Source organism: Rhea americana, unplaced genomic scaffold (genome assembly GCF_003343005.1).
Source record: "Rhea americana isolate MKP2758 unplaced genomic scaffold, rheAme1 scaffold_46, whole genome shotgun sequence".
NCBI lineage: Eukaryota > Metazoa > Chordata > Aves > Rheiformes > Rheidae > Rhea > Rhea americana.
The window spans coordinates 4,209,020-4,234,489 of record NW_028186601.1 but is presented as its reverse complement, the minus strand read 5'-3'; the positions used below and the strand labels follow the sequence as shown (position 1 = coordinate 4,234,489).

The window sequence follows — 25,470 nt, the reverse complement described above, 5'->3', positions numbered from 1 at the left end:
ACATTATGAATAGGGAAAACACAGTGAAAGATTTTGAGAAGAAAAAGGGAAATAAAAAAAAGCAAAGGAGATCATTCTGCCTCTCTTTAAGAGGCCTTTGACTTGGGCAGGAATGTAAAATAGATGTAATATAATGTAGGCATGGTATACTAACCACAGAAAAGTAGAGCAACAGACCAAGTACAGCAGCTCTAGTGTAGCAGCTACAGTAAGATCAGATACATAAAATTCTACTCAAAAGAAGTAGTAGTCACTGTGCATTTTAGAATATAGTAATACGTCACAAAAGGTTTAGGATTTGAAGAAAGAATATTTTCCTTAAGAAGATCCTTAAGATTTAAACAGAGCTGATCTTTTCTAATCCACCACCTTACGGCTGCCTAGAACACAGCCAAATTAAATATCTTCTCTCTACCAGAAAGACTAGAATGTTTGATTCCTTTCCATTCTGGCATAACCAGTTAGTGCCAGTTTCAAATACATTAATGATTCTGTTTAATCAAAATTATCTTGTGTGTTCTAAACCATGTTTCCCAAATTTGATATAAATTTTCTAGTCAGTCAGCTAAAGTATAATGCATATCTCAATTTTTCTGCTCAAAATCTCCTATGATGCTGTGACCTTATAAATTAGAAATCATATTAATTCTTTTGACTTGGGGCTTCCTTATTCAAAATTAGGGAAAATAGCACCTCAGCTAAGTAGCCCATTTCCCAGAAGCATTATGGTAACAGAGCTCTGCTGGATGTCCAGCAATCCTAAGAATATGAACATTTACTGATGTGTTTAACTACAGGAAAAAATCTGTATTCATATCCTTTAAGTGAAGATTATGGCCAAAAATATTTTTCAGAATACAGCCTTTATTGAGGCAAACACTTGACATATATGCATACATTTCACTTTGTTTACAAACACCAAACTTCAACTTTGTGATGCTRTCTTCTTCAGTTCTCTTCCAGTCTTTCATATGCCACAAGCATGCACAGCACAAGAATGTCCAACCACAACACCTCACATACAACAGTTATCCCTTCTCTTCCAACAGTTCCAAAGAACGGTATTTAAACTCAAGCACATACATACATACRTCCAGTAGCCTTACACTTGGAAACTACTGGAGAGGCTGCTACTCATCCTTGAAAATCCAGCTCCAGAGATGCATCAGTTTTAGGCAAAAAGCGGTACACAAATCAGGATGAGCAAAGTTTCTCTTGGTTGAGACTACTAGTCTCTAGGAAACTGTGACTAGGTATGTTCAGTCCTACAAAAATCTGCAATCTTAAGATGCAAATATTGCTCAAAGTCAAAGAAAGCTGAACATATCCTGACTTAATACTGACATCCCCCACTATGTAATCATATTAGAAATTTAATTTAAGCTTTATAATTTAAGAATTCAATTTACATTTGCTTAAATTTTTGTTCTTAATGAAAGTTCTCTCTTCTGAAAAATAATTTACAAAATGTGACTTCATTGATTTAAATAAGATTGAAAATTTTACCATGCAGACATTACTACTCTGTGACTTTTTCCTTATTTTTGAAGGTGACAGCCTACTCCTTACTACTCCTTATTTTTACACTAGTAATTCCCAGTAAAGCTATGCGTGTTTTCAAGTGTCCTCTGAAATTCTGGTCTTCATATTGGATATTCATTAATGTTCTTTCACTGATGAAAATTATTGTACATGCATTTGTATTTCTATGGAGCATGAAATCATAGTTACATAGAAAGACTTCCAAGCAGCCATATTTTGCAATGACAAACTGCTACTTTGAGCACATCTTTTAATTTCTATTACATTTTAGGTTCTAAATATAATTTAAAACATCTCCAAAGCCACACTGGTTAATTCAAGTCTAAACAAAATAAAATTTCAATATATTAAGAACAAACAARCAAAACCCCACAGCTCTCTTTATATAAGCAGTCTTTTTAAAAGCTCCAGTAAGAATTTTTGACTTCAGCCACTACATGTCTAGGTTTTACAGAACTGTCCTCTCTACGTGGAAATTTCATTTTATTAAAAATTAAGATCTTCTGGCCACCTGTGTGGGGTCTCATGATGAAAAACTGGCCTAAGCAAACTAAGTTCATTTGGAAATCCTGATCATATAGCTCCTAATCATGTTCATGTGCATCAGACCTGGAAAATCCCACATAGGTAGAGACGCACCATAAACAGTGACCATTGATTGGCTCTGAGTTACCTGTGCAAGACATCTTACATATGCGGACGGCACATGGCAATTGCTGTACTTTCTTGACCTACYCCTACTTCAAGGGAGGCATGGGCACAGCTGCAATCTGTGCCCCTGCTGTACAGCTGTGACAAGTTCAAACAGCAGACGCTTGAACAGGAACCCATAGATGATAACAAAGCCTGATCATCAGTTTTCACTGATGAAAACATTACAGTGCAAGGACACTACATCCTATTAACCAGAGAACCAGCACAAGAGGAGTCAAAAACAGCAAGCTGTTCTGAAAACCATCCATTTCTAATATAAAGACTTAATTTAATCAATATCTATACACTTGTTGACTTGTAACTCTTTCTGAAAACTTGAAAAGAAATTGAACATATTCAGTCAGGTATCATGTTATCCATCTTGACATGTATCAGTGTCACAAATTGGTGAAGCTTAATTTTGAAAAAGAGKACAGGAAGACAAATCTGTAAAATCACAGAAATGCCTTTAAATAGAAACATACTGTTCTTTTTTTTTTTTTATAACCATGCTGACCCATGCAATGAAAGTCATGGTTACAATCAAATTGTCCTTAAATATAAAACCCACTTCCAGACAGAGAGTAGAGCTATTGGTTCCCCTCTCCAAGATAAGGGTAGAAGATATATTTTTCTACAAAAGTTGAATTTACCCATTGCTGACAGCCTATTATCTGCATCTACTTGCCACAATCAAAGCTGGATGTTTGGCTTGGCTTACTATATTGTATTTGGAAAGTAACATCTAGTTTTGTGTAAATTATCTCACATTTACAATACACTTGCCATAGATCAATTTTAAGTTGACATCAGAAACTTTGCTTCTGTTTTCATAGACACATTCAAACATTCAAGACAAAAGCCTCTCTACTTAGTCAAAATATTCAATGTGAATACAGTAAGCATTTATTGTTACAGTATCAGGGTATACTTTACATTAACTACACTCAAACTATTTTCCTTAAAAAAACTGCAAGCTTATTAAGCTTCTCTGAAATACTCCATGTCTAAGTAGAATAACACTTAATCAAACTCAAATGAGTTCAGGATTGGTAGTCAGTGGAAGCTTGAACAAAGATCTTACTCTGAGGCTGGTTAGGTTTTGCCTTGTACAAAAGGATATATAGTAGCTGCTAATTATTAACTTTTGCTTCATCAGTACACGAATGCAGAATCTGCTACATGCAGATTCTTAAGGCATCTAGTTAACAAAAAGCAAACTAAAGAACAAACTAAAACGAAGGACAGGCTATAACCATAAAWGGAGAAAAGGACAGAGAATGAATTAGCAATGCAGCGTAAAAGACTCTCACAGTGGGACAGGGGAACAAGCAGAAGATTGCATTCTCAATTCAAAGGCTACAGCAGGCACATAAAACAGCATATGGTCACCAGTAAGAAGAATGCTAGAGATATAATGAGGACATGATAATTGATGTTGCTTGAGCTCTTTGTGGTCATCACCACAAATAATGAGTATTTTAAGATATGATAGAATAAGCACAACAAAATCAATTTTGTTGAAAATAAAAGTCAATTTCCCTTCTTATAGCCTTACTATGAGGTTTATTTATTTWTTWTTTTTTWAAAAAACATTCTCYGCAATATTAAGTAAGCTTTGCTACATTAGCTGCAACATAAMAACACAACTTCAAGCGAGCTCTAGTACTGCACCATGGCTAGATTCCTGGACTGTGTTCTTCTATTCCACAAATGACTGGTTTAATTGAAAGTTGATTTGTTTATTTRCTTATTTTTAAATGAAAAAGTAACTTTGATAGAAGTTTATTCATCAATCAAATAAAAATTGTGCTAATGATCCCTGTGGGAAATAAAAAGGATGGTATCATATCACTCACTATAACCATTATTACCATATATTATAGCCTTGTCTCTGTCACTATCTTTTCTATGCGCAATGGGCATGATCATACCCAAACACATATACACAAYGGCAGAACTATTACTTGTGTTAGAATTTAAACTCTTCTTTCTCAGATTTCCAAGTGCTTTTCTGCAATCTTAATAGCTTATAAAGCAACCTCAACATAGAACATAAAAACAGATCTGCCAATCTATTTTTCATGCAAGAGGGACTCGATAGTGTGCAATATTGGCATCCATTACTAAGAAAATAAAAAGCCTCAAAGTAAACTGTGATGCTACCGAATCATAATGATTCTGAAGTATCATCGCCACAGATGGAAGGTAAAATATTTTTATTTCTGCTTTCTTAAATTTTAATGTTTGCCTACTATTTTGAAATCTTACCTGGTTTGGTGAACAAACAGGAAAGTCTTCAACTGGTGGAATTAAACCCTGGGCAATTAACTGTCCATAAGATGGGGGAGCTTCTCTTCTTAACAGTTCAGCCTCAACTCTTGACAAATGAGTTTCAAATGATCTTTTGAAGAGATAAGAAATTTTCTAAGTCTATATTATATATTCATATTTTAGAGTAAAACTACATCAGGTTTATGATCTGAAATAGTAAATTTCAGTAGATGAAGTCTTATTAAAAATAAGATCAAAAAAAAAACATATATATATATACACACACACACACACACACACTAACTTGTTGTAGTCATTCCTACAGGTCTGTCCAGAGCATAAAAGAACAGAAAAAAATCAACAATAAAAAGCATGGACTAAATATACAAGGCCCCATAAAAGATAGTTATTTTATATCTATAAAGTAATTTTGTCATTATGTGATATAGTCCACAATAGAAGAAACATACTATTAAATGTAGACACGAGCCATTAATTTAATGGCAGAAATGCAGCTTCCCCACATGATCTTTTGGGCAACCACATCTCAACTGCTGACAGAAAAGTGATTAGAGTTATTCTAACCCCTTTTAACTACCCTCTTTTAACTGTCAAAGAGAAAGAAGTAGCAACACCTTTAGAAAACACATGTAACAATAATTGTATGTCAGGAAGAATACAAGAGTGCTCTAATAATAAAATAAATGAAGTATTTTAAGTGCTTGAGGCTAGCAGTTCTACTTACCTTCGCTCAAACATCCTGAGTGAGTACAATTTACAAGTACATCCCAGTGCAATGACAAGCAGCAATCCACAAATAAGACTCCCAATGACAGCTGCAGTTATTACTCTAGTGGGCACAATGACTGGGCAATTCTCTTCATCGCTGCCATCACCACAGTCATCTTGAGAATCACAAACCCAGCTTTCAAACACACAGCGGTTATTTTTACAGTGAAAATTTCCTGGCTGGCAGAAGAAACAATTTTTTTCATCTGAACCATTAGGGCAATGATTCTGGTAGTTGCAGCGATCTGAACGAGGGTAGCAAACACCATTTCGAGAACACGGAAACTCATCTCTTTGGCACATAGTGCAATTGGCTTCATCCCTTCCATTTGGACAGTGCCAGTAGCCATCACAGCGTTGCTGCTCTGTGTAGCAACCCCAATTTCCACCACAAGGAATTTCCCAGGGCAAACAAAAGCCATCTACTTGATAGGTGGCATTGAATCCTCTTGCAGCATTCACTTTGTCAGCACAGAAATGCACTCTTATCTGTCCTGAGGATGAAACAACTGTAAGGGGAGCATGAGAGTCAAATGCTGTTAGCACACGCAAAAGCCTCCGTGGATTCTCCTCTAATCCATCATATATTTTGACATAATCTCCATAACCAGTACCATCAAGTTTAAAATCAGTAAATCGCAAAATTACTTTGCGATGATCACCAGTGTCTATTAACCAGGTGCAGTTGCTTCCAGGTGGATAAAAGTCAGGATAGTTAGGAGAACTGAAAGTACCGTAAAAGTATTTTAACCACTGCCCACACGTTGGCACATTACAGTCTATTTCGTCTCCCAGGTCAAGACAATCAATGTTACCATCACATTTTAAAGATTCTGGAAGGCAAGTGTAAAGCTTGGTGAAGCGAGAAAGACACTGGAACTGGTTGTAAGCACAAGGTTGAAAGGAAGAAGCTGTTAGAGGATTAGCCTTGGCACAGATTTCTTCATCTGAGTTGTCTCCACATTCATCCATATTATTACATTTCCAAGTTTCTGGAATACAYTTCCCGTTAGCACAGTGAAACTGATCACAATCACAATTAGGTTCATCCGATTTCCCTGAAAAAAAAAGGAAATTATAAAAATATTCTCTTTAGAATGTAGTACTTTGCAATTTGTAGCACTTTGCAGCACTAGGTGGTTCAGAATGGCAAAACATGTAACTGTTTGAAGTCTCTGTAAATCACCACAAGTTTCAATGATAAACAGTTTCTTCCATCTAAATACTACCAACACATCTGCATAAACCTCATTGTTTGCTGCTTTAATCAAATAACTATAGTCAAGAAAATGATGCTTATCTGCAGCAGCTGAAAAATCTGGCTTTTAAGATACTGAARTTAAGTAAGAAAAATATTACTTCTCTTCTTCACTGAAACTACAACTTCTTCCTCAGTACCAGTTACCTGATCAAGCTCTTTCATATAAAAGCCATGAGCCCACTGGCCTGTTTTCTTAGGTTTGTACTTTGTACCAAGGGATCTACAGCAAGAGTGAAAAGCTGACAGTTMAGATCATCCTTTATTTCACCTTAAGTGCGAAACCACTCTCCTCCCTCTTCCCATCATTTGGTCCTTCAGCAGTTAAGAGAGCAGAGTGCAGCAAAAAAAGAGAAATTCATATATGCCRAAACACAAAAATTGTATTTTAAAAGTTAAGGATGCAAGTAGTGGTCCAGACAACATAGTTTTTTTTTAAATTCTGAAAAATGTCAGAAAACACCCTCATTTAGAAAAATATGTCTACTGCTGCTACTACACTTGCAGTCTTAAAAATACTTYTCTTCAGTGATTCACTTATTAAAGCTCCAAGCATGTTAAACACTGAAGCATACCTCGGAAACAATCTGTTTCAGCTTCGAATCAAATATAGCTGTATCATTTTAAGTCACCGCAGTTCCTAAAAATCGTGCATTAAACCAGAAATTTGGTCAAAAATGTAAAAATAAAACAAACTGATGTGGTTWGTGCTCCAAAAATGCATTTTAAAAAGATCTATAATGCAGATAGTMTCCTGCAGCAGAAATTCAGAAAATTAGACAAAGGTATACTAAATCTAAAGTAACACTGTATTTTTGAGTTYACAAAAAAAATACTAGAGGCAGCACAGTGAACATACTGAAACACTGACTCTCAGAGAAGCAGYTTCTATTTGCTTTAGCACAGAATAATTTAGATTGAAAGGGATCCCTGSAGATCACCTAGTCAAACCCCCTGCTCAAAGCAAGGCTAACTTTGATGTTCAACTGGGCTGTTCAGAGTCTTGTCCAATCAAGTTTASAGTATCTTCAAAGCTGGAAATTTCTACCACATCTCTGGACAACCTGTTCCAATGTTTATTGGATCAAAGTGATAMAACTCCTTATATCTAGTTTGAATTTCCATTCTTCCAACTAATCCGCTGTGGTTGGTCAGGTTATACCACTTCTACTCCCCTCGTCAAGTATCTCTTTTTTATTGCTTTCCAAGATACTGAAAATAAACAAGCAAAAGAAAAAAAACAAAAAAACTTTACCTTGAAATAATCAATTAAAAAAAAGTGCAACAATCGTCTCATCACCTAGAAAACTGCATGAGTACTAAGGATTTTTTTAAAAAAAGAATACAAGAAAAATAAAACCCATCACCTAGAAAACTGCATGAGTACTAAGGATTTTTTTAAAAAAAGAATACAAGAAAAATAAAACCAAAAGTGGCAAACATTATGAGCACCCCTGAAAAGTGTTTAAGTCAAATTCACTGACAGACACTGAAAATATAGCAAAAATAAAAGTATGCATTGTCAATGATTAAGTTTTAAAGAATGCTTATGTCATTAAAAAAGGCAAAATAGATCTGGTATAAGTGACATCTTGTTCTGTTATATACATACACATCATGTATAATACTAATATGCCAAATACTTAGTATGAACTCAAATYTGAAACTTGCACAACTGAATTACCTTGTCCTGATCAAGCAAAATGACTCTGGGCCACAGACAGAGGGCAACAAAGTGGAAATAGGCATAAACTAGCGAGTGAACTAGCTAAAGTACAGATTATACTCCAGTTCTGAGCTTTTACCTTGCAGTAGGCATAGATACTAAATAAATAGCAAGAGTTTTCTTTCCAAAAACATAAAAATTAGAAAGCACATAAAACCAGAAAGAGGTTAAGATGAAAGAGATAACACGGAGCCGTGAATACAAGAGAAGCAAATACTAAAGAAAATATTGCAGTGATGAGAGAGGATATAATTTCAACCTAAGCTTTTGTTTCCATAGACTTTTAACTTTCCCAGAAAAGAGCTGCCTACTTGACTCTSAGTTAGCATTTTTAACCCATGATCCTAAAGTCATTATATCAATAAAGTTTACATTTGAACTGGATATTAAGTGTTGTAAAATAATGAGAGAACAAATCACTGTCAAATGAACTTTGACTGTCAAATGAATAGGTTATAAATTATTAGTTCATGCTTTGGCTAAGCGTATATATAGTCACCAACTTAAGAAATAATAAAAGTAGCTATGTACAAATAAAATTATTCTTGAACACTGAGTCTACAAAGAACTTCAGGATAACACATGATAATCAGCAGAACCCAAGTGCAGCTGTAGCCAAAGGACTAACACAAACCTTTCATGGATTTACAGGGAACAATTTCTCTACTTTTACTATCTCTGTTTTCCACTTTACATCAGCCACAATTAGCACACTATCCTAYGTTGGTACCTATAATTAAAGGCCTCTCTAAATTAAAGGAGGTGAAAGAGAAAAAAAGAACTTTCTAGTCTATTCTTGATGTCAAATGACATCAAGAGATCACTTGAATCATCTCTTCCAATGATCTAAGGAAAGKGACTAAATAACAAAACAAAACAGAAATATGATAACAGAAAACTCTTCATTCTAAAATATGAAGGCTAAACAAGGTCCAAAGACCAAAAGAAATTCTTTGTAATTTCTACTTTAAAATAGCAAAGAACAAAATTCRTAACACTAATTTGTCACAAACAAATCAAATTCCTAACTGGATATATATATGTATATGTGTATATATATATATATTTTTTTTTTTTTTAAGAAATGTGGATATTTTTCTGGAAGACGTTAACTACTTTAAACAAGAGTGAATTCTTTGAATTGATACGACCTATTGTCTATACTGATTTCTTAAACAAGACGATCCCTGAGGGTCCTTCCAGATCTGTTGTTTATAAGTAGTTCCCATCATTCCAGCATAAGTAGACCTAACAGACATCTGTGCAGCTGAAGTATTACTACAAAWTTTTTGTCCCATTTCTAAGATTTTTAACATATGCTTCTTGACACAGGAAGAAGTCACTATCCCTGCTTTGGCTTTTGATTTCTTTTATTTCTTCTGCATTTCTTGATCTGCCATCTTACCAAACAGAAAATTATATGTCAAGTCACTGCTGTCACTGCCATTATCACCACTGCCTTCACTTACAGGTAATAAGAAGCATCATTYTTAAATGAAAAATCAGAGAGTTGTCATGGGTGAAAAAATTACAGTAGCTTATATACAGTACTGAGAACTGTAAAAAAAAAACAAGGATATAAACCTGCAGCTTTCACATACCAGCCTATCCATTCCAAATAGGCAATGACAGACTTACAAYTTTTAATGTATACTTATTAAGAAATTAAATGTAATACATATATTGCAAACTCATCTTAAMGAAATTACAATTACTGATCCATAGTATACAAAATAAAACATTGTGATAGTTGAATATATTGCAAAAATGTTGTTAGTATTTCAGGAGTTCCCTTTTCACATCGGAAAGTACACACTACTAGAAGATTATTAAAGMAGATTTTTTTTTAGCTTTTCTCCTATATATAGGGCCCTCTACAACATTAGAGGATTAATCTGATCATGGAAATACTACACTACCACCTCAAACACGAAGTATTTCTGAAGTGTCATATTAAGCACAGGAATCAAGCTTAAGCCAAAATTTTAGTATGGTTATTTTAAAAAATATGTGTTTAAATATTTAAGAGCAGCCTTAAAAACATTGGCTTAAATAGTCTATTAAGTTGTAAACAAAGTATTACTGCATAATGCTAACATGGAAAAATCAAATAACAAGAGGGAAAAWATACTTATTGTTGAAAATGTTATAGCTTCTTCCAAAAGAGGTTTTATAAAGAAGTTGTTTTAATATTTGAGAAAACAGGAAAGGATTTCCAGAAATATTCCATTAAGCCTGTGATTCACCTCCTCTTCCCTCCCCATTCTACATCCTTMTCCAAAATTTTCTTCTTCCTGTAAGTCGCACAGGAATGCTGCCTTTTCTCTAAGCCTACAGGGACAGAGATGAGCAGAGCAGAAGCAGATGCTAACGATGACTTATTAGACAGAAGTTTCTTTTTTTATGTCACCTCTTTTGGTTTAACAGTAAGCAAAATCCTGGTGGAGCACTGCCTTGAAAGCTGAGCCAGCATCAAAGGTAAGACTGCATTACTTCTCACAAGATAYGCTAAACTTCAAGTTGCTGAAGTGCAGAGGGAGCTTTTAGGTAGGCTTAAAAACAGCACGTAGACAGGGAAGATCCTACTGGCAGCTAAAGGGTGTGGATAAAACTATTGGGTAGGACAAGAAGGTGCAGAATACAGCACAGGAGCAAACACGGCAGAGAGAGATCAGGGCAAGTTTTTTCAAGCTCGGTTTAATAATTTTTAACAATGGTGGCAGTGTGGATAGGAGGAAAATGCATGCAATACACAGAAAAAAAGAGTTAAAAGTTGGAGTGCAAAAATTTGGAGCATATCAGAGAATGTACAGTAGACGTACACTGAGAAGAAGCAAGAGCAGTAAGACTATTACAAAAAAACAGTGAAGAATCTAATCCAATATTTCTGATTATCAGGACTTAAAACACCACGATCACATCATTACATTCAATTCTAATACCTCTTAAGGGCAGAAAACAGCTTGGAACTACTCTTTACGCATGACTGGCTTCCTCCTCTTTCTGGAGAGCTACTAGAGTAGCTCCTGAAGCCAGCAGACCAAGAATTGGCCACAAAGCAGCCTCAAACTTCTACTATTATATTTGAACCATCCAAACAGAATTTTTGTACAAGGAAAATGAGCTAGAATGGTTTATTATCTTAATACATTTTTTTTAAAAGAGTGTAAACCTTTTTGAGATGGTTTGCAAAACAGGTCCTGCAATGTACATTTTCTCTGATATAAACCTGGAGTTGAATACATGACATACATGTACTGTGCCCTGCTACAAAGTAAGTAGTTCCTAAAATGTAAAAGGAAAAAAAAAAAAAAAACAGAYTATAAGCTTGTATCAGTTATTACTGTCAACATACCAGCAAAGTAGGCTAATCTGAAGCCTTTTCTAGAGATGCTGTCATCTGAGTGAAATCTGATCCAAACATGATCCTGTGAAGAGATGTATGGTGAAGGAATAGAGGAACCACATGCTCTGTAGCCTTCAATATTCTTGTAGCTTCCAATTGTCAACCAATCTGAGCTACATCTCCGTGATCCCTGAACGTCAAAATCTTGAAAGCTGAAAAATAGAGGTCAAAATTGCTATTAAACTGGACACTACACAACCAAACTAATAAATTCCTACAGTTAGAAATGGAAATTAGTTGAAAGCACTCCTTTGGCATGAAACAAGAAGAATGGCTTCTCCATCCAGGGGTTCACCTATTACTCACCTTGTGGGGAAGGTATTTGTCATTATGAGGACACTAAGAATCCATTGTGTCACCCGAAATATTGGACCCGATACTTAAGCGGCTCAGTTTTGCTATCCAAAAAAATGTTCATCTTAAAGCAAGTCTTAAAGCAATTCTGGTCATGAAATTACTCATTTATTAATTTTGAATACTACTGAGTGGTCTCACTTAAACCAAATTTCATCAGAATTTTAGCTAATGCTACTTTCAACCAATGATCGACTTGACATTCTAAGTACATGTAAAATGTTCAAAAATATGATTTCAGATACAATTTGCTCCCACTTGCACTATTCATTGCCTGATAGGTGTGTCATGCAAGATATGACCCAAGCTTTCGCTACAACTGTAAGATGTGCTGCCATGGTAGAGCAGTATGAACTGTCTGGGCAAAAACAGGTCAGCACAGACAGAGTGCTAAGCCAGAAACGAAATATGAAATATATGCTAGATAAATGAGCAGATGAAAAATGTGAGAGGAAAAGAAATGTATTAAAAAATAGGCTTAAAAAATTTTTAGTTAYTAAAAATTTTTAGAAAGCTTTCTAGTAGATGAGCAACTGCAATTTTACTGTGCATTTATGCAGTTTAATATAGATATTTAGTAGAAAGACTTTCAGTACTTTAAATGAGTAACTGATGTCAAAGCAAACACTTAACAAGTATTCTTCCTTCTTCTTAGGTCAGCAGGTTTGTACTGGAAACATAAGTAAATTTGCAGCTAAAGCAACATCTTTCCTTTAGTCTTAGATGCAGCAAAAGTCTTTACCTTAGCAAGAAAATGATAATCTTCACCTTTAAAATGTRTAATTTAATACTGACACTGTCACAATATAAACCACAGATTGTATATATGCACTCTGTTTATAACAAAAAAAAAAAAGCTACTTAGAGTCACTTTCTCATTAGCTTCTAAAATATGATTCTAAATTTATATAACTTCCTGTATTTGGTCCCAGTTTTCCTATTCTTTAGAAACAGTTCTTGCTTCCAAACTACCTCATGAAAATGGGTACCATTTTAATCATCCAGTCGTTCTTACTGCTTTCAGTAGAAGTTATGGATTGTCAGAATTCTTAAAAATCTCCTTTTTTCCTTATACATAAGAGCATAGAATAGGAGGTTCAGGAAACAAATGTTACATGGCTGTGTAAGACCAAATCGGATAAAAGGAAAAGCAAAGGAAGAACAAAAACCAGACTAAACAGATCTACATTTACAGTTAGGCAGAAGAAATTAAGTGTGTACACAATTGGCAGTCAAAAAAAAGTCTAATCAGTACTTCTGCARTCCATGCGGTTGACACAGGATCAATGTTACCTTATAGTTATGATCTCCCCTGGCTTTGCATGGATGTACCAGCTACAGTTGATTCGCGCAGGATATTCAGAGGGCCACCCCGGACTTGTGATTGTCCCACTTGATGATCTGATTTGTTCTGGAATATCTCCACAAGCTTGAAAAACAAAAACACACAACTGATTAGAATTTTTAAAATCAYGTAAGACAAAGTCAAATCTGAACTTATCAGGGAAAATATCACAGAGTTAGCTATGGTGATGTTTACGAACGTTGCCAGTGCAAACATTTATACTAATATCAATTAGTACTACAGATTAAAACATTAACGTATGCAGACTTTGGCATCTTTATTAATAAAGTGAAATATTTCATATTTCCTATTTTTACTTTTAGTCTTCACAAATATTCAATTTAACTATGCATTAAAACCTYATACTCACAAATGCATTAAAAAGGTGAAAATAAATTAAAGCAAAATAATCATATAGCTGAAATTCGCTTTCTTATGAAGACCCAGCACCTGGCCATCATTTAAATGCTCCCTTCCAGCCCTTGGCACGGAAATGATTTTCATTTACATGATACCAAATGCTTGGAAGAAAAAGGGCATTTACTGCTACACATTTAATTTATAAATACTAGAAGTTAGGTCTACAAGAGGGGCTTGGGCAACTGCATTTCTGATAATGGACTAAAAAGCTTTTATTTATAGGACTAATTCTACTCAATTGTAGCAACTAAGCCATTTGCATTCTTTCTTTATTATAGGTGTAGCTTTCTGCAATGGCATTTAYTCAGTTGCTTGTTCCTTTCACTGAAGTGTTTATAGTCCTGCTGATTTTATTACAAGTTTATTAATTTTGAGCTTCCTTTTCCTTAACAGCCTCACATTCAACAGTTGTGAATATACTACGTTCACAACCTTCACATAAATAGGACGGCCAGAATACTCTCAACTACAGAGCTTGGAGTTATGACCCATGAAGTTTCAAAGGTCTGAAAACACATTAAAAAAAAATTCCCCTCCTTGCTTTCATCATGACTACTCCAAAATCTGTGAGCTTTAGAAGTTTACTGGTAGTACAATCAGTAATGCACAGAAGTAGTTCAAATACAACRCCTATTTTAGATCTGGAGGCATTTTCATCATTTTCTGATCATCAGAAGATTTAAAAAATATATATATATAAAAAAAGTATATATTGATTAAAATGACAAATCAGAACTGATATGGTGAACAAACATGAGCAACTGATACTAAGAATGAACTGCATTTGCAACAGGAATAATTTGTAAACRGATTATTGATTTCTGTTTTTCTCCACAATCACATCTCTTTTTCAGGTCATTTTTTCAAGAGTATAGGGACTTGAAATTATTGACTAGCTCTAATAAAAGGTAATATATAGTTAATTAGATTATTATTACTGAAATATTTTAATATAGCACAAAAAATACGCTTCTGAAAATAGGTTAAAAAGGAKTAAGAGAAAAATGCTGGCAGGTTTTCCTGCATTCTCTTTATCAGACAACAAATCTCAGCAAATTTATATTTTTCAATTGCAGTTTAAGAAAATATTCCTTTTAAGAAGCTTTGGAAATGTTTCATAATGKAACTTAAATCATATATAGTTATGTATTAATATGCTTGGCTATAGAATTTAGGAACTTCTCAAACACTTCAGGAAGAAAAAAATAAATCTCAAAATACATAAAGATATTCTTTTATTGGAATATTGAATTAACTATTTGCTGAAAGTGTTTTAATTTGCAGCAAACCCTGCAGGTGGTGCTCTAACACCATGACATTTTGGAACTTTGGACTTGTGTGAATGGTCTGGATACACTGCATTTGTTTAGACATGAAACAGAAGGACTGACAAGAAAARGTAGTTATTCACAAATTAATGTTTAAGTTAGATAGCATTTTTTAAACAGGTATGAAAAAAAATTACACATAGAAAAAAAGAAAAGTACGTGTAAACCATTTTATACCCAACTTGCAAAACTTGGTAAGCAATTCTATGCTTAATTTGGTTACTACTGAAATAGTGCTCAGCTTAAAATAAGTTGCCTCCAGATAAATTTTATACCATTACAACATTCCTCTGAGTCTGCATACTTAAAAATTGACATACTAGACTTTATCATAGAGAGCCACTACAAAAACGTTTAAATTTGCCTGCTCTGACAACAATTTGACACAAAAACAACAACAACAACAACAAAAAAAGGCAAAAAAAAAAACTCCACACACCTCACATTGGAACATCAAAATAACCTACTGAGAATTTATGTTCATTCAGTTTTACAAAGTTCACCTTAAAGAAGCTGAAGTGTGCTGTAATGTTCACACGACACCTATCTGCCAAATAAGGACCTCCAAACAGAGCTAGCAAGAGCTGCAAAATTAGCTTTGCCACTTCGGTACCRGCACCGTGCTCGCTGACAACCAGCGCTCGCTCACGCGACCAGTCCCCRCAGAAGTGGTACAAGCCACAGTGCTTACTTGTTATGCAAGCTTCAATGAAAGAAATTCCACGTGGAAATCCTGGGTARCAGGCTAATATTTTCAGGTACCTTGTCAACTTCCAGATTTGCTCAGATTCGTGTTTTAACCTGTATTTGATATACCCGTTATCACCTTATCTTTTCTTTATTCCTCTTACTTAACATGGCTTTTCCTCTGTTTCCACTGAAACTAACAGCAAACAGCTGATGGCAAATAGGACTGTTTCCAGCACTGTCCAACATTACAAGCGAGAGCATAGAGTAAGGAGAGCACAAGGAAGCAAGGCTGGTGGTCACAAGCACCTAAAACAGCGAGTGAACATTACACTATAGAAAAGAGAAAACTGAGAGCTAAAGAAAGTCTGCATGTGACAGTGAGGGTGCAAGAAGTAACAGGGAACGGACGTGAAAAGGGAATGACAACTTCCTTAACCAAAGAGTAGCTACGTAAGTTAAGCACACCTGCATACTTGGTACTTTCACACACTTAAATCTACTACTTAACCACAGAGACTACAGAAGTTTCCCATTAGCATAAAGAATTTGTAAAAGCTAAGATTATTGATTGTGTAGAAGCTGTCATTTTGCAGAGAGAATTATTTTTCAAAAAGATTTTTAAAAATTAAAATTTTAAGGGCATCTACTACATAAATAGCCAACTTCTTAATCGTTCCTAAATTTCTACTCAATTAGCACATTTCTTCTAAAACCTTTTGACAAAAATATTTTAATATACATTTATTTAAATAAGTATAAAGTATTAATGTAAGTATAACATAAGTATAAATAAGTATAGGTCAGTTATGTCTGTGTAAATTTAAAATTACAGGAAAACAAATCAGCTTTGAAATCATTACAAAAAATATTATGAAATGCACAGGCAAACAGCAGAATGAAAAGTAGCAGAGTCAGAAAAAAGGAGATGAGATTGTAACTGAGCCAGGAGCACTAAACACAAATTGAGAGCTGCATTGCATAGAAGTGAAGTTACATAGTGATGCAAGTCCAAGCTATTTTCAAGTCTCATGCTGGTGGCTACAAACTTTTCGGAACGGACTAAATCCCTCCTGTACAATACATTTACAGATAGGCGGTGTCTCTATTGGCAACGATGTCTCTACTCTCAATTCCATCTGCACCACTACATTCTTTGGGGCAGCTCTGCTCATGTATCTCCTATCTGTTTTAAGCTCTTTCCTCCGTAAACCTTTATTAATTTTATTTGTAATTCTGTTTGTCACTTTGTCCTCATATCTCTGCTCAGTAGATTGCAATGTAATTAGGACTGAAGACGTTTCACAGACTAAAGTGCAACACAGTGGTCAAAAACCTTGCTGAGAGGATAAGCTGTGTGCATGGCTTTCTGGTATATATGGATTTTCTAACGGACTTTTTAAACACATGCGGTAGAAAAATCTTTCTTCTTTCTGAAATTTGTTCACCTTCTCACATTTCAGAGCATGACCATAAACTACCTACAGGATGCTGACTGGTAAACAGGAAATAAGAGGGCTGATGAAAATATTATGGTACAACATTCAATTTGCAAGTTATAACAATAAAATGATTTCAAGAAACCTATGAAAGAATTGTCTAGTAAGATCTAGAGGAGTAAAGTACCTGTAATAACAGTGAACAACATGTCAAGGAAAACAGTCACTTCAGAAAAGCATGGAAAGGGAGATTAGGGATTTATCTTCACAGTAATGCCAGGAGATTAGTTGAAAAGATAAAAGAATTAGCTTTCGATGTGAACCACAAGATGATAAGGTATGCATTAAATTGGACGTGGTAAGGACATGAATGCAGTTGGATAAATGATCTGAAGGTGTTTAAAACAGCTCAGAGTAAAAAGAGAATAATGTTGTGATAAAGTCTAAACCACGAATAGGGAGGATAATTATTGCATTTGTAACTCTCAGGACCTACCTCAAGTCTGATTTGGAGCTCTACGGGGGAAGAAGGCAAAGGAATCTTTGCCTCTCGGTCAAGCTGAACAGCTTTTATTTAAAATGCCCTTTGCTCCACAATACACAGACACAACGGATAAAAAGGAGTCAAAGCAACATCTACTGCTGTGAACAAAATGTTTCCCCCGTGGTTTTTTTTTTCTTTTTTTTTNNTAAAAAAGGTGGTGGAAGAAAATGATTTTGCAGTTGTGACAGTTATGGTGCTCCACACCCCAAAGACAGATTTGAAAAACTAGACACAGTACCCACCTTTCGCCTCAAAATATTTCTCAATTTTTCAAGGTTTGAAGTCATAAACATTAGTTCATTAGTGATAGCTTATACATAAGAGACAACATTCCTTTACTGCTGTTGTAGAAAATGTGTGCTCGTATATTAGTGGTATACCTGCACATCGGCACATATAATATAGAGCAGAAGTATAACTATCAGAGACCACAGAGGTCTGTATTATTAAAATATAATTTACTTAGATCACTCATGTATCTTTACAGTGGCAGCAGGACAGGAAATCTACATCAAATAATTTCATTTTAAATCTTTTCTCAGTAGCAAAAGTCTAAGAACATCTCTTGCTTGGTTCAACATCAAGTCAAAGTCGGATCTAGAAAGATTAAAAGTGAGATGTCTTTAGTTCTATTTGAAATAAAAATCTCTTGACATAAAATTCTCCTGATAAATGGAAGTTGCTCAGGTATGTTTAATGAAAATATGACCTGCAAATTAAAAAAAAAAAAAAAAAAAAAAAAAAAAAAAAAAAAAAAAAAAAAAAAAAAAAAAAAAGAAAAAAAAAAAGTTTGGGAAATCACAGATTATTTCAAAGAAACTCGCATATCATATACAATCCATCCTCATCTTTTATACTTGGACTGTGCACCTATACTGCAAGATGTCTACACATGCAAATGTGAGAACGCCAGTGTGTCTGCCCTCATACTTTCTTGGGGTTTTCACTAACAAAGCCTCCTCCCCACCCCCAAAATTCTACACCGAAGAACTTTCACTTTACATWAAGAAAGAAACTTGAACAGTGTGGTATTTATTCTTCCTCCAGCTGGAAAGCAGATCTTTCCTCTCAGGAGCTAAAGGTCTCTTTACCAGCTGCTATCTCGCATAGAAAGCGCATTGTGTTCTCCTCCTCCTGGCACTGCCTGCAGGAGCACGCTGGCCAAAGGACTAAAAGCAGAGTCACAAATTCCAYTCACCCCTCGCCCAGCAAGGGCTTTTCTGCCTGTATTGCGACCTCTCACATGGACTGYTGCAGTAAACAAAAGGGGTCATTAAAACATATCCTGAAAACTGCATAGAGAGTTTTTAGATTGTCTTCGTTGCTGGATACAACCCAATTTCAGCAACAATTGTTTCAAGAGCGGCAAGTACTCGTGCTGTAAATACATACTCATAAATAAATACATTATTTACATTGTGCCATAAATGCACTGTACATGACATTTGGTGCATTACTGCTGTTGAAAAGCAACATTTTTGATGATGCTGCAGAAGAATGGGTAGCAAACAGCTACTACAATTACACTTTGACATGTCTTTGTGTGGCAAAAAATGGAAGGGAAAGAGAAGGTAGTATGGTGTGACAGAGATCATTCACTGACAGTATGTGCATCTAAAAATTTAACTGTGCATACAAATAGCAACTTAATATTTGAAGCTACATTCCAAGACTACCTACAGCATGATGTGCAAACTGCAGTCAAAAGGAGAAGTCTGTTTATTGATTCTTATTTTAGGAGAAGAGTTTCAAAATCACTTTGGTTTCCAGGGATTAGGAGTTTTCCTATGAAAAGCATCAGGCTTGTGTTCTTCTACTCATCGAGAGTTCTCACTTCCCTAACTCCAAACATTCTGCATATATCTGTGTTATGTATCTGTCTTATAGAAGTGCAAAACACCACCTGCAGCTTAGCTGATGCTGTTTAAGATTTGAAGAACAAAGACTACGCACTGGTATCACCCTATGCCTTAATGGATATGCATCCACTGGTACAGAATATTCCCAAACATAGCTGTTGCCTAGATGAGGCCCAAGACTTAAAACAGCAGAGCTGTAGTGAAGCACTGGGTTTGGTTTACCAGAAGAGAAGAGAACGGAGCAACCTTTGAACAATGGCTGTCGCTATTGTACCCTGTATTCTCCGAGCATCTCATCAGTTTCTCAGTTTTATGAGTTCTAAATTTCTTTTTTTTTTTTTTCTTTTTATTAAAGGAACTGTGCAGTCAAGTGTATAGTAGTTTCAGTTATGGCTTCAATCTAATCAGGTGAAATGCATAACTGCTGGATTTTTATTATTTGATAGTAACAGTGTCCAAAATTACATTTCAATAAATTTCATTTCATAAAAACTTCCCTGCAGAAAGAAAATACCAATTCAACTTAAACCAACTTTTCTCTTAGTTCAATGTTTGTATGGAAAAATAATTAAGCAGTCCACTTAGAAAGCCATAATCTGTTCATGAGCATGCAGGTATCAATTTTATCTTATGAGAATTTTTCCATGTTCCAGTTGCTTCATTCCTTATTACATGCTGCAAAAGGCAGTAATAATTTTTATAGCCAAATATCTCTTCATAAGATACCAGGTGGCTTTCAATATTTACTATTTAAGTCATGCATGAAATTTAAACATTACGAAAAATGACTTACCCGTTGACACTCCTGAAATATGCACATTTTCAGAATGTTCTGCAAGAGCACCATTTCCTAAAATTAAACATAATGAATAAGCTAATTTCCAAGATAAAATTTGTAAAAATTCTTCAGATACCCTTTTAGAGAACAAAAAGAAGAAAACTGAACTTTTTCTTTAATTAACATTAAAAATTAAAGGCCTGGGGCTCATTTTAGCATAAAACTTTGAGGAAGACTAAAAAGTTATTATATAATGAAAATAAAAAACAAGCATCACTAATGTATTAGGAACAACTAAACATTCTAGAAAGTTAAAAAGGGAGTAGCAGTTAGGTCAAGTAGGGATAGTAGCTAGAGATTTGAGGAACTTCACACAATTTAGAGTTTTTTTGTAGCATTTTGCTTCGACTGTTATTTTCTTCTCCAAGTAAGGTTTATTTTAACATATCTTCCTCATCTCCTCCTAGATGAAGATAACCAAGTAGATGCTACACAAATGAAGACAACTATGGAAATTAACACTCATAACACATGCTGCCTACACCCTTCACTTGAAAAGATGTTTCAGAGGTAACTGTAAGCTACCATCAAGAGAATCTCCCCAATTTTCATTAAAAATAAGTATACTTGAAAAAACAAGGAGAAAAAAAATGCACTAAACACAAGTTAGAGACAAAGAAGTCACTTCTCCATTTTCCCCACCCAGCTTTCACTTTCCTCTCCTTTATTCTGCATCTTCTAATCTTTTCAAAACCTTTCAATAAACCTTCTAAGAATTTTGAGAGGAGAACGTTAATTTTGGAAGTGAGCTGCATTGACCATCATTGGGGAATTTAAAATATGAAATACGTTAATAATAGAGTTTTAAAACCACAACTCTTAATCCCTCAAATTAAAATCTGCTATGTCACAGATGTTTTTAAACCTGTAAAACTAGTTTTACCAGCAATGCAATATATGTGAAGTGCAACATCTTGGAATAGTAAGAACCTTAACAGACAAAGAACACTCAAATGCCTGTTATTATCTGTTTTAGGTTAACTCTAAGCTTCTTTATATTTGATATATCTAAACATGCATCTCTATATTCCTCAGCTACAGTGGTTATAAATGCTTCAAAAATTGCTCCTAAGGTTGGCAACAAATACGCAATGACAATTACTCACTTCCCAAAAGATCCACACAACATAACTAGAAGTCTAACAGAAAAATACAAAGTTTACCCCCTCTCAAAATCCCTGGACTTTTAAAGGGGTTTTATATTCCCCAGTGTTTTTAAAGTATTAATTTTACTGCAGATATTTACATATAAAATTCACATGTTTACATACAAGTTGCTTTGTCTCAATAAAGAGATAAACCCTCGAACACCACAGTTACCCTCAAATTCAAAAATAAGTACTTTAAAACAAAAGCTACTGTTTACAAAAAGTATTGTATTAGGGAGCAACTATTTCCAATATAAARTCTCCCTAAAAACAAACAAAAAACCCCTACAAACTGAAAATTTCTCCATTTTGCACATGAATCGACTTTTTAAGAAGYGTTCATCACTTGATTTTGTTTCTTCAGTAATATTTAGTTGTAAATTTACAAAAAAAAAAAAATCTTTGTCGTAAAACAATTTTACTTGCAACTGATGATGCCACAGAAGACTTTCAGATTTTGTCTTGTTTTCTCTTATTACAATTAACCTTAAGGAAAATGTTAACACATTTCAAGACCTTTTAAGTTAAGAACCTCTTATTGAGATTTCATCTTTCAAATTACAATAGGGATAATTCACCAATTTTATAATTTCAGAAAGAAGTTACTAGCATGTTTAATTACAGCTGTAGTTGTTACTGAACACTGAAAAAGAACAGCATAAAAAAGGAAGTCACAAATGTTTAGAAATACGGAAAACCTCATAGTAAATTTGGCTGAAGGGAGTCAAAAGCATCTGGGAGAAGATTAATGTATAGTGGGTAAAGGAAGGGGAAGAGAAGCTCCCTCTTCGTCCCCTCTCCCCCTCTTAAATTTGAATTACATACAAGCTGGTCATGTATAAAGACCGGGTGGAAGAAAATAGGATGAAAGAAAAAAAGACAAAAAACAAACAAACAACTCCAATAAGAGAAGTTCTGATAAAAATACAGTAACAAAAACATTAAGATATTGACATAATGCTGAATGATAGAAAGAAGCGCAATATACTTACAAAAGACCACGGACAAAAATAAGTTAGAAAGCTGCAACAATCAGAAGCATATTAGAATGGGTACTCACATCCAAATCCTATGCACTGACTTTCAAGTAACCGGATTACGAAATAACTTAAGTCACTGTCCAAAATGGAAGACTTGCTATTTTTTTCCTAAATGTGCTTTGTGACCTAACACCTTTTGATACAAAGTGATTTATTTATTTTCAAGTCAACTTCAATAACCCATCAGAAGAGGCATTAATGTGTGATGAAGTTTCAACTCAGATCCAGGTTACTATAATATCGAAATAGGTTTTATTTTCTCCTTCCCAATAATAATTTGTTACATGGAAGATGAACCTGACAGACCTCTCGGACTATTATTTCCTTTCTTTTTTATTGAAAACTGTCACTGAAATAAGAGTGCGCTCAGATGTCATTTAAGTGTTATTAACTGCTGACTCCTTCCCAAAATTTTTAGGCAATGTCCCTTATATGACCTCAACAATTATGTCACATAGTTCCATATAAACTGAGTCCACCAGACTGTCAAGATATCAGATCACAGAACGGTAACTTCCATTAAGACACAGTGATGTAATCACCTTTGAAATTCTTTTTTATCTATTTAACACAGCGTACGAGTAAATATTTTTTTCCTTAGTGTACCAATAAGCTTTCATATTTCTTAGATATCTCTTATATAAAATATCATTAATTCCTATATCAACCTGAAGTTTTAAGTTGAAACAGGCACCATCTAACAAAATTAGATAATGTTTGTTAACCAGCTCTTGTAACTGCTGTGGACAATGTCTTTCTTTCAGTGCTCTGCCAGTTTAAAGAAGCTCACGCATTAATCAATTCCGCCCGCACCAAACCAAGTTTGTCAGAGAACTAACCTATTACACTACTTGCTGTTTTTGTGACTCCTTAAAAATCATTTCTCTAATCAAGATTGTACAATCACCTTTTATAAATACATTTGACAAATGGACAAGAGCTTTTCAAAAAAGAAAAAAAAGGCAAGGCTCAAAATAAAAAAAATAAAAAATCAATATAGAGACTTTAGTAAAACAGGACTTGAGATATATTAARTTATAGGTAAATTTTAGGTTAAACAGAACCATGGAAACATGGAACCTTTTTCCAGATTTTCTAGTTAAGTGCAAACAAGCCTGTTGCTTTCCTTGCTGACAAGCTGCATAAAGATTCACTGGTTGCCACCCAGTCACCAAATGAGTTAGGCTGTTCCGCATTACAAATACTCTCCAAACAGCCTCCAGTTCATGAGGTATCATTCCATCTTAAATAATTCTAAAATTTCTTAAAATGTTCAAAGCACAGCTTAACTATCTGCTTGGTCTCTGAGTTTGACAGACTCATGCATGTAATTTTTGACCTTAGTCACTCTTTCTCTACTGCAGTCAAACCCTCTGAGATGCTACCTGGTCTTGCTAGCAGGCAGAAATAGACAACGAGTAGTTCCATGAACACTTGAATTAATTCCTTTAGATTTGTGTTTCACAGTTGACTGACTTGAGTAGCGGGCAAGAAGATACTAGCTTTACCAGCAGCTCCGCAGCAGTTGGAAAAGTGCTTCTCCCATGCAGGCTTATATGAAACCATGTTAGAAACAAAAGAAAAAAAACAAACAAAACCCCTAAATATGAGCTCCTACTGCTCCCATGCAGAGTCCAGAGCAGGGGGAAAAATACAGAGAAAAAAAAAATCAGTGTTATAAGACGTTTATCAGTCCAAATACCTTCTGAATGTCATCACGGACTGAAAAACAAAGACAGGCGGGGGAGTGGGGGGAACATGACACAGGGTAAGGGAAGTGTTAAAGCAGTAAACACATCCCATCCAAATTGCACAGGAAAAAGAGGAAGAAAGCGTGAAAAAAAACACTGCTCTAGCACTGGAAAAGCATGGTATCTTTGGGAAAAAATAACTGTAAGATTCTACATATTTGAAACCCAGACAGTAAATGAGATAATCAGGCTAACATGAAAGCTAACCTAAAGTAGTAGCCYTCATTTTAGAAGTTTAGCCCCCTACAAGCTTCCAACTGTATGCCTGGGATCTCTCTCTCTCAAAACAGAAATAGCATCAGATTCAAATGACTAACCATGTATGAATTCAGAGTACAAAACTAGGCCTGCAGTGCTGAAATAAGCTTCTCCTTTGAGTTTCACTGAAATTCATGCACTTTTGAGAAGGTTAGCCTGACAGACTCTACCTCCCCACCCTGTCCCCCAAATTAAGGGGCCTTCTTAATCAACAGGTCCAGCTTAAATAAGAGGAGTTTCTGTACTGGGTATTTTAGAAGTGTGCACAAAAACCTACTACAAATTTCTCCATCGCTATTTCAAAATGTAATTTTAAAACTTCAATTTGGAAGGAAAATATGTATCTTGGGACTGAATTAAACACAAGTTGTGTTTTAAGGAGAAATTAACTTGACTGTTGAAATAAAAAATGAAAAACAAAAATCCACAGTGAAAACCAACACATTAAAATGGTCATTATTTTTTGCTGTTAAAGCAAGTAATTATTGCCTGCAAAAGAAAAAAAAAATGCAGACATTTGCATGCAAGCTGAATTATCCTATGTCAATTTAAGTCTCTGCCATTAGCTTTAACAGCCAAATTATAAACGCTTAAAAATAGAGTTGTATAAATTGAACTGCCACAACAGAATGGCTACAAAGAGATAGCTTTTTCTAAACTATTTTAAGCTAAAACATAATATGGTGTATAATGTTACACAAGCAGATTGAACAGGATATTTCTCTTGAACCACAATTATCAAGATAGCTTTTCCTATATACCATATTTCCA

At 34.7% G+C, this 25,470-nt stretch overlaps 1 protein-coding gene across 2 annotated transcripts in view; it reads right to left on the bottom strand.

Annotated features, from left to right (window-relative positions):
• LRP12 (LDL receptor related protein 12) overlaps positions 1-25,470 on the bottom strand; it is a 52,811-nt gene that overhangs the window by 3,452 nt on the left and 23,889 nt on the right. The window contains exons 2-6 of one of the 2 annotated variants that reach the window (XM_085316308.1): positions 20,458-20,514; positions 13,336-13,471; positions 11,638-11,840; positions 5,255-6,356; positions 4,507-4,639 (exon numbers count right to left, since the gene is read on the bottom strand). In XM_085316308.1, the coding sequence (XP_085172434.1) occupies positions 4,507-4,639; positions 5,255-6,356; positions 11,638-11,840; positions 13,336-13,471; positions 20,458-20,514 (1,631 nt within the window). The remainder of the gene's footprint in view (positions 1-4,506; positions 4,640-5,254; positions 6,357-11,637; positions 11,841-13,335; positions 13,472-20,457; positions 20,515-25,470) is intronic. The other variant, XM_085316309.1, reaches the window with a different exon arrangement.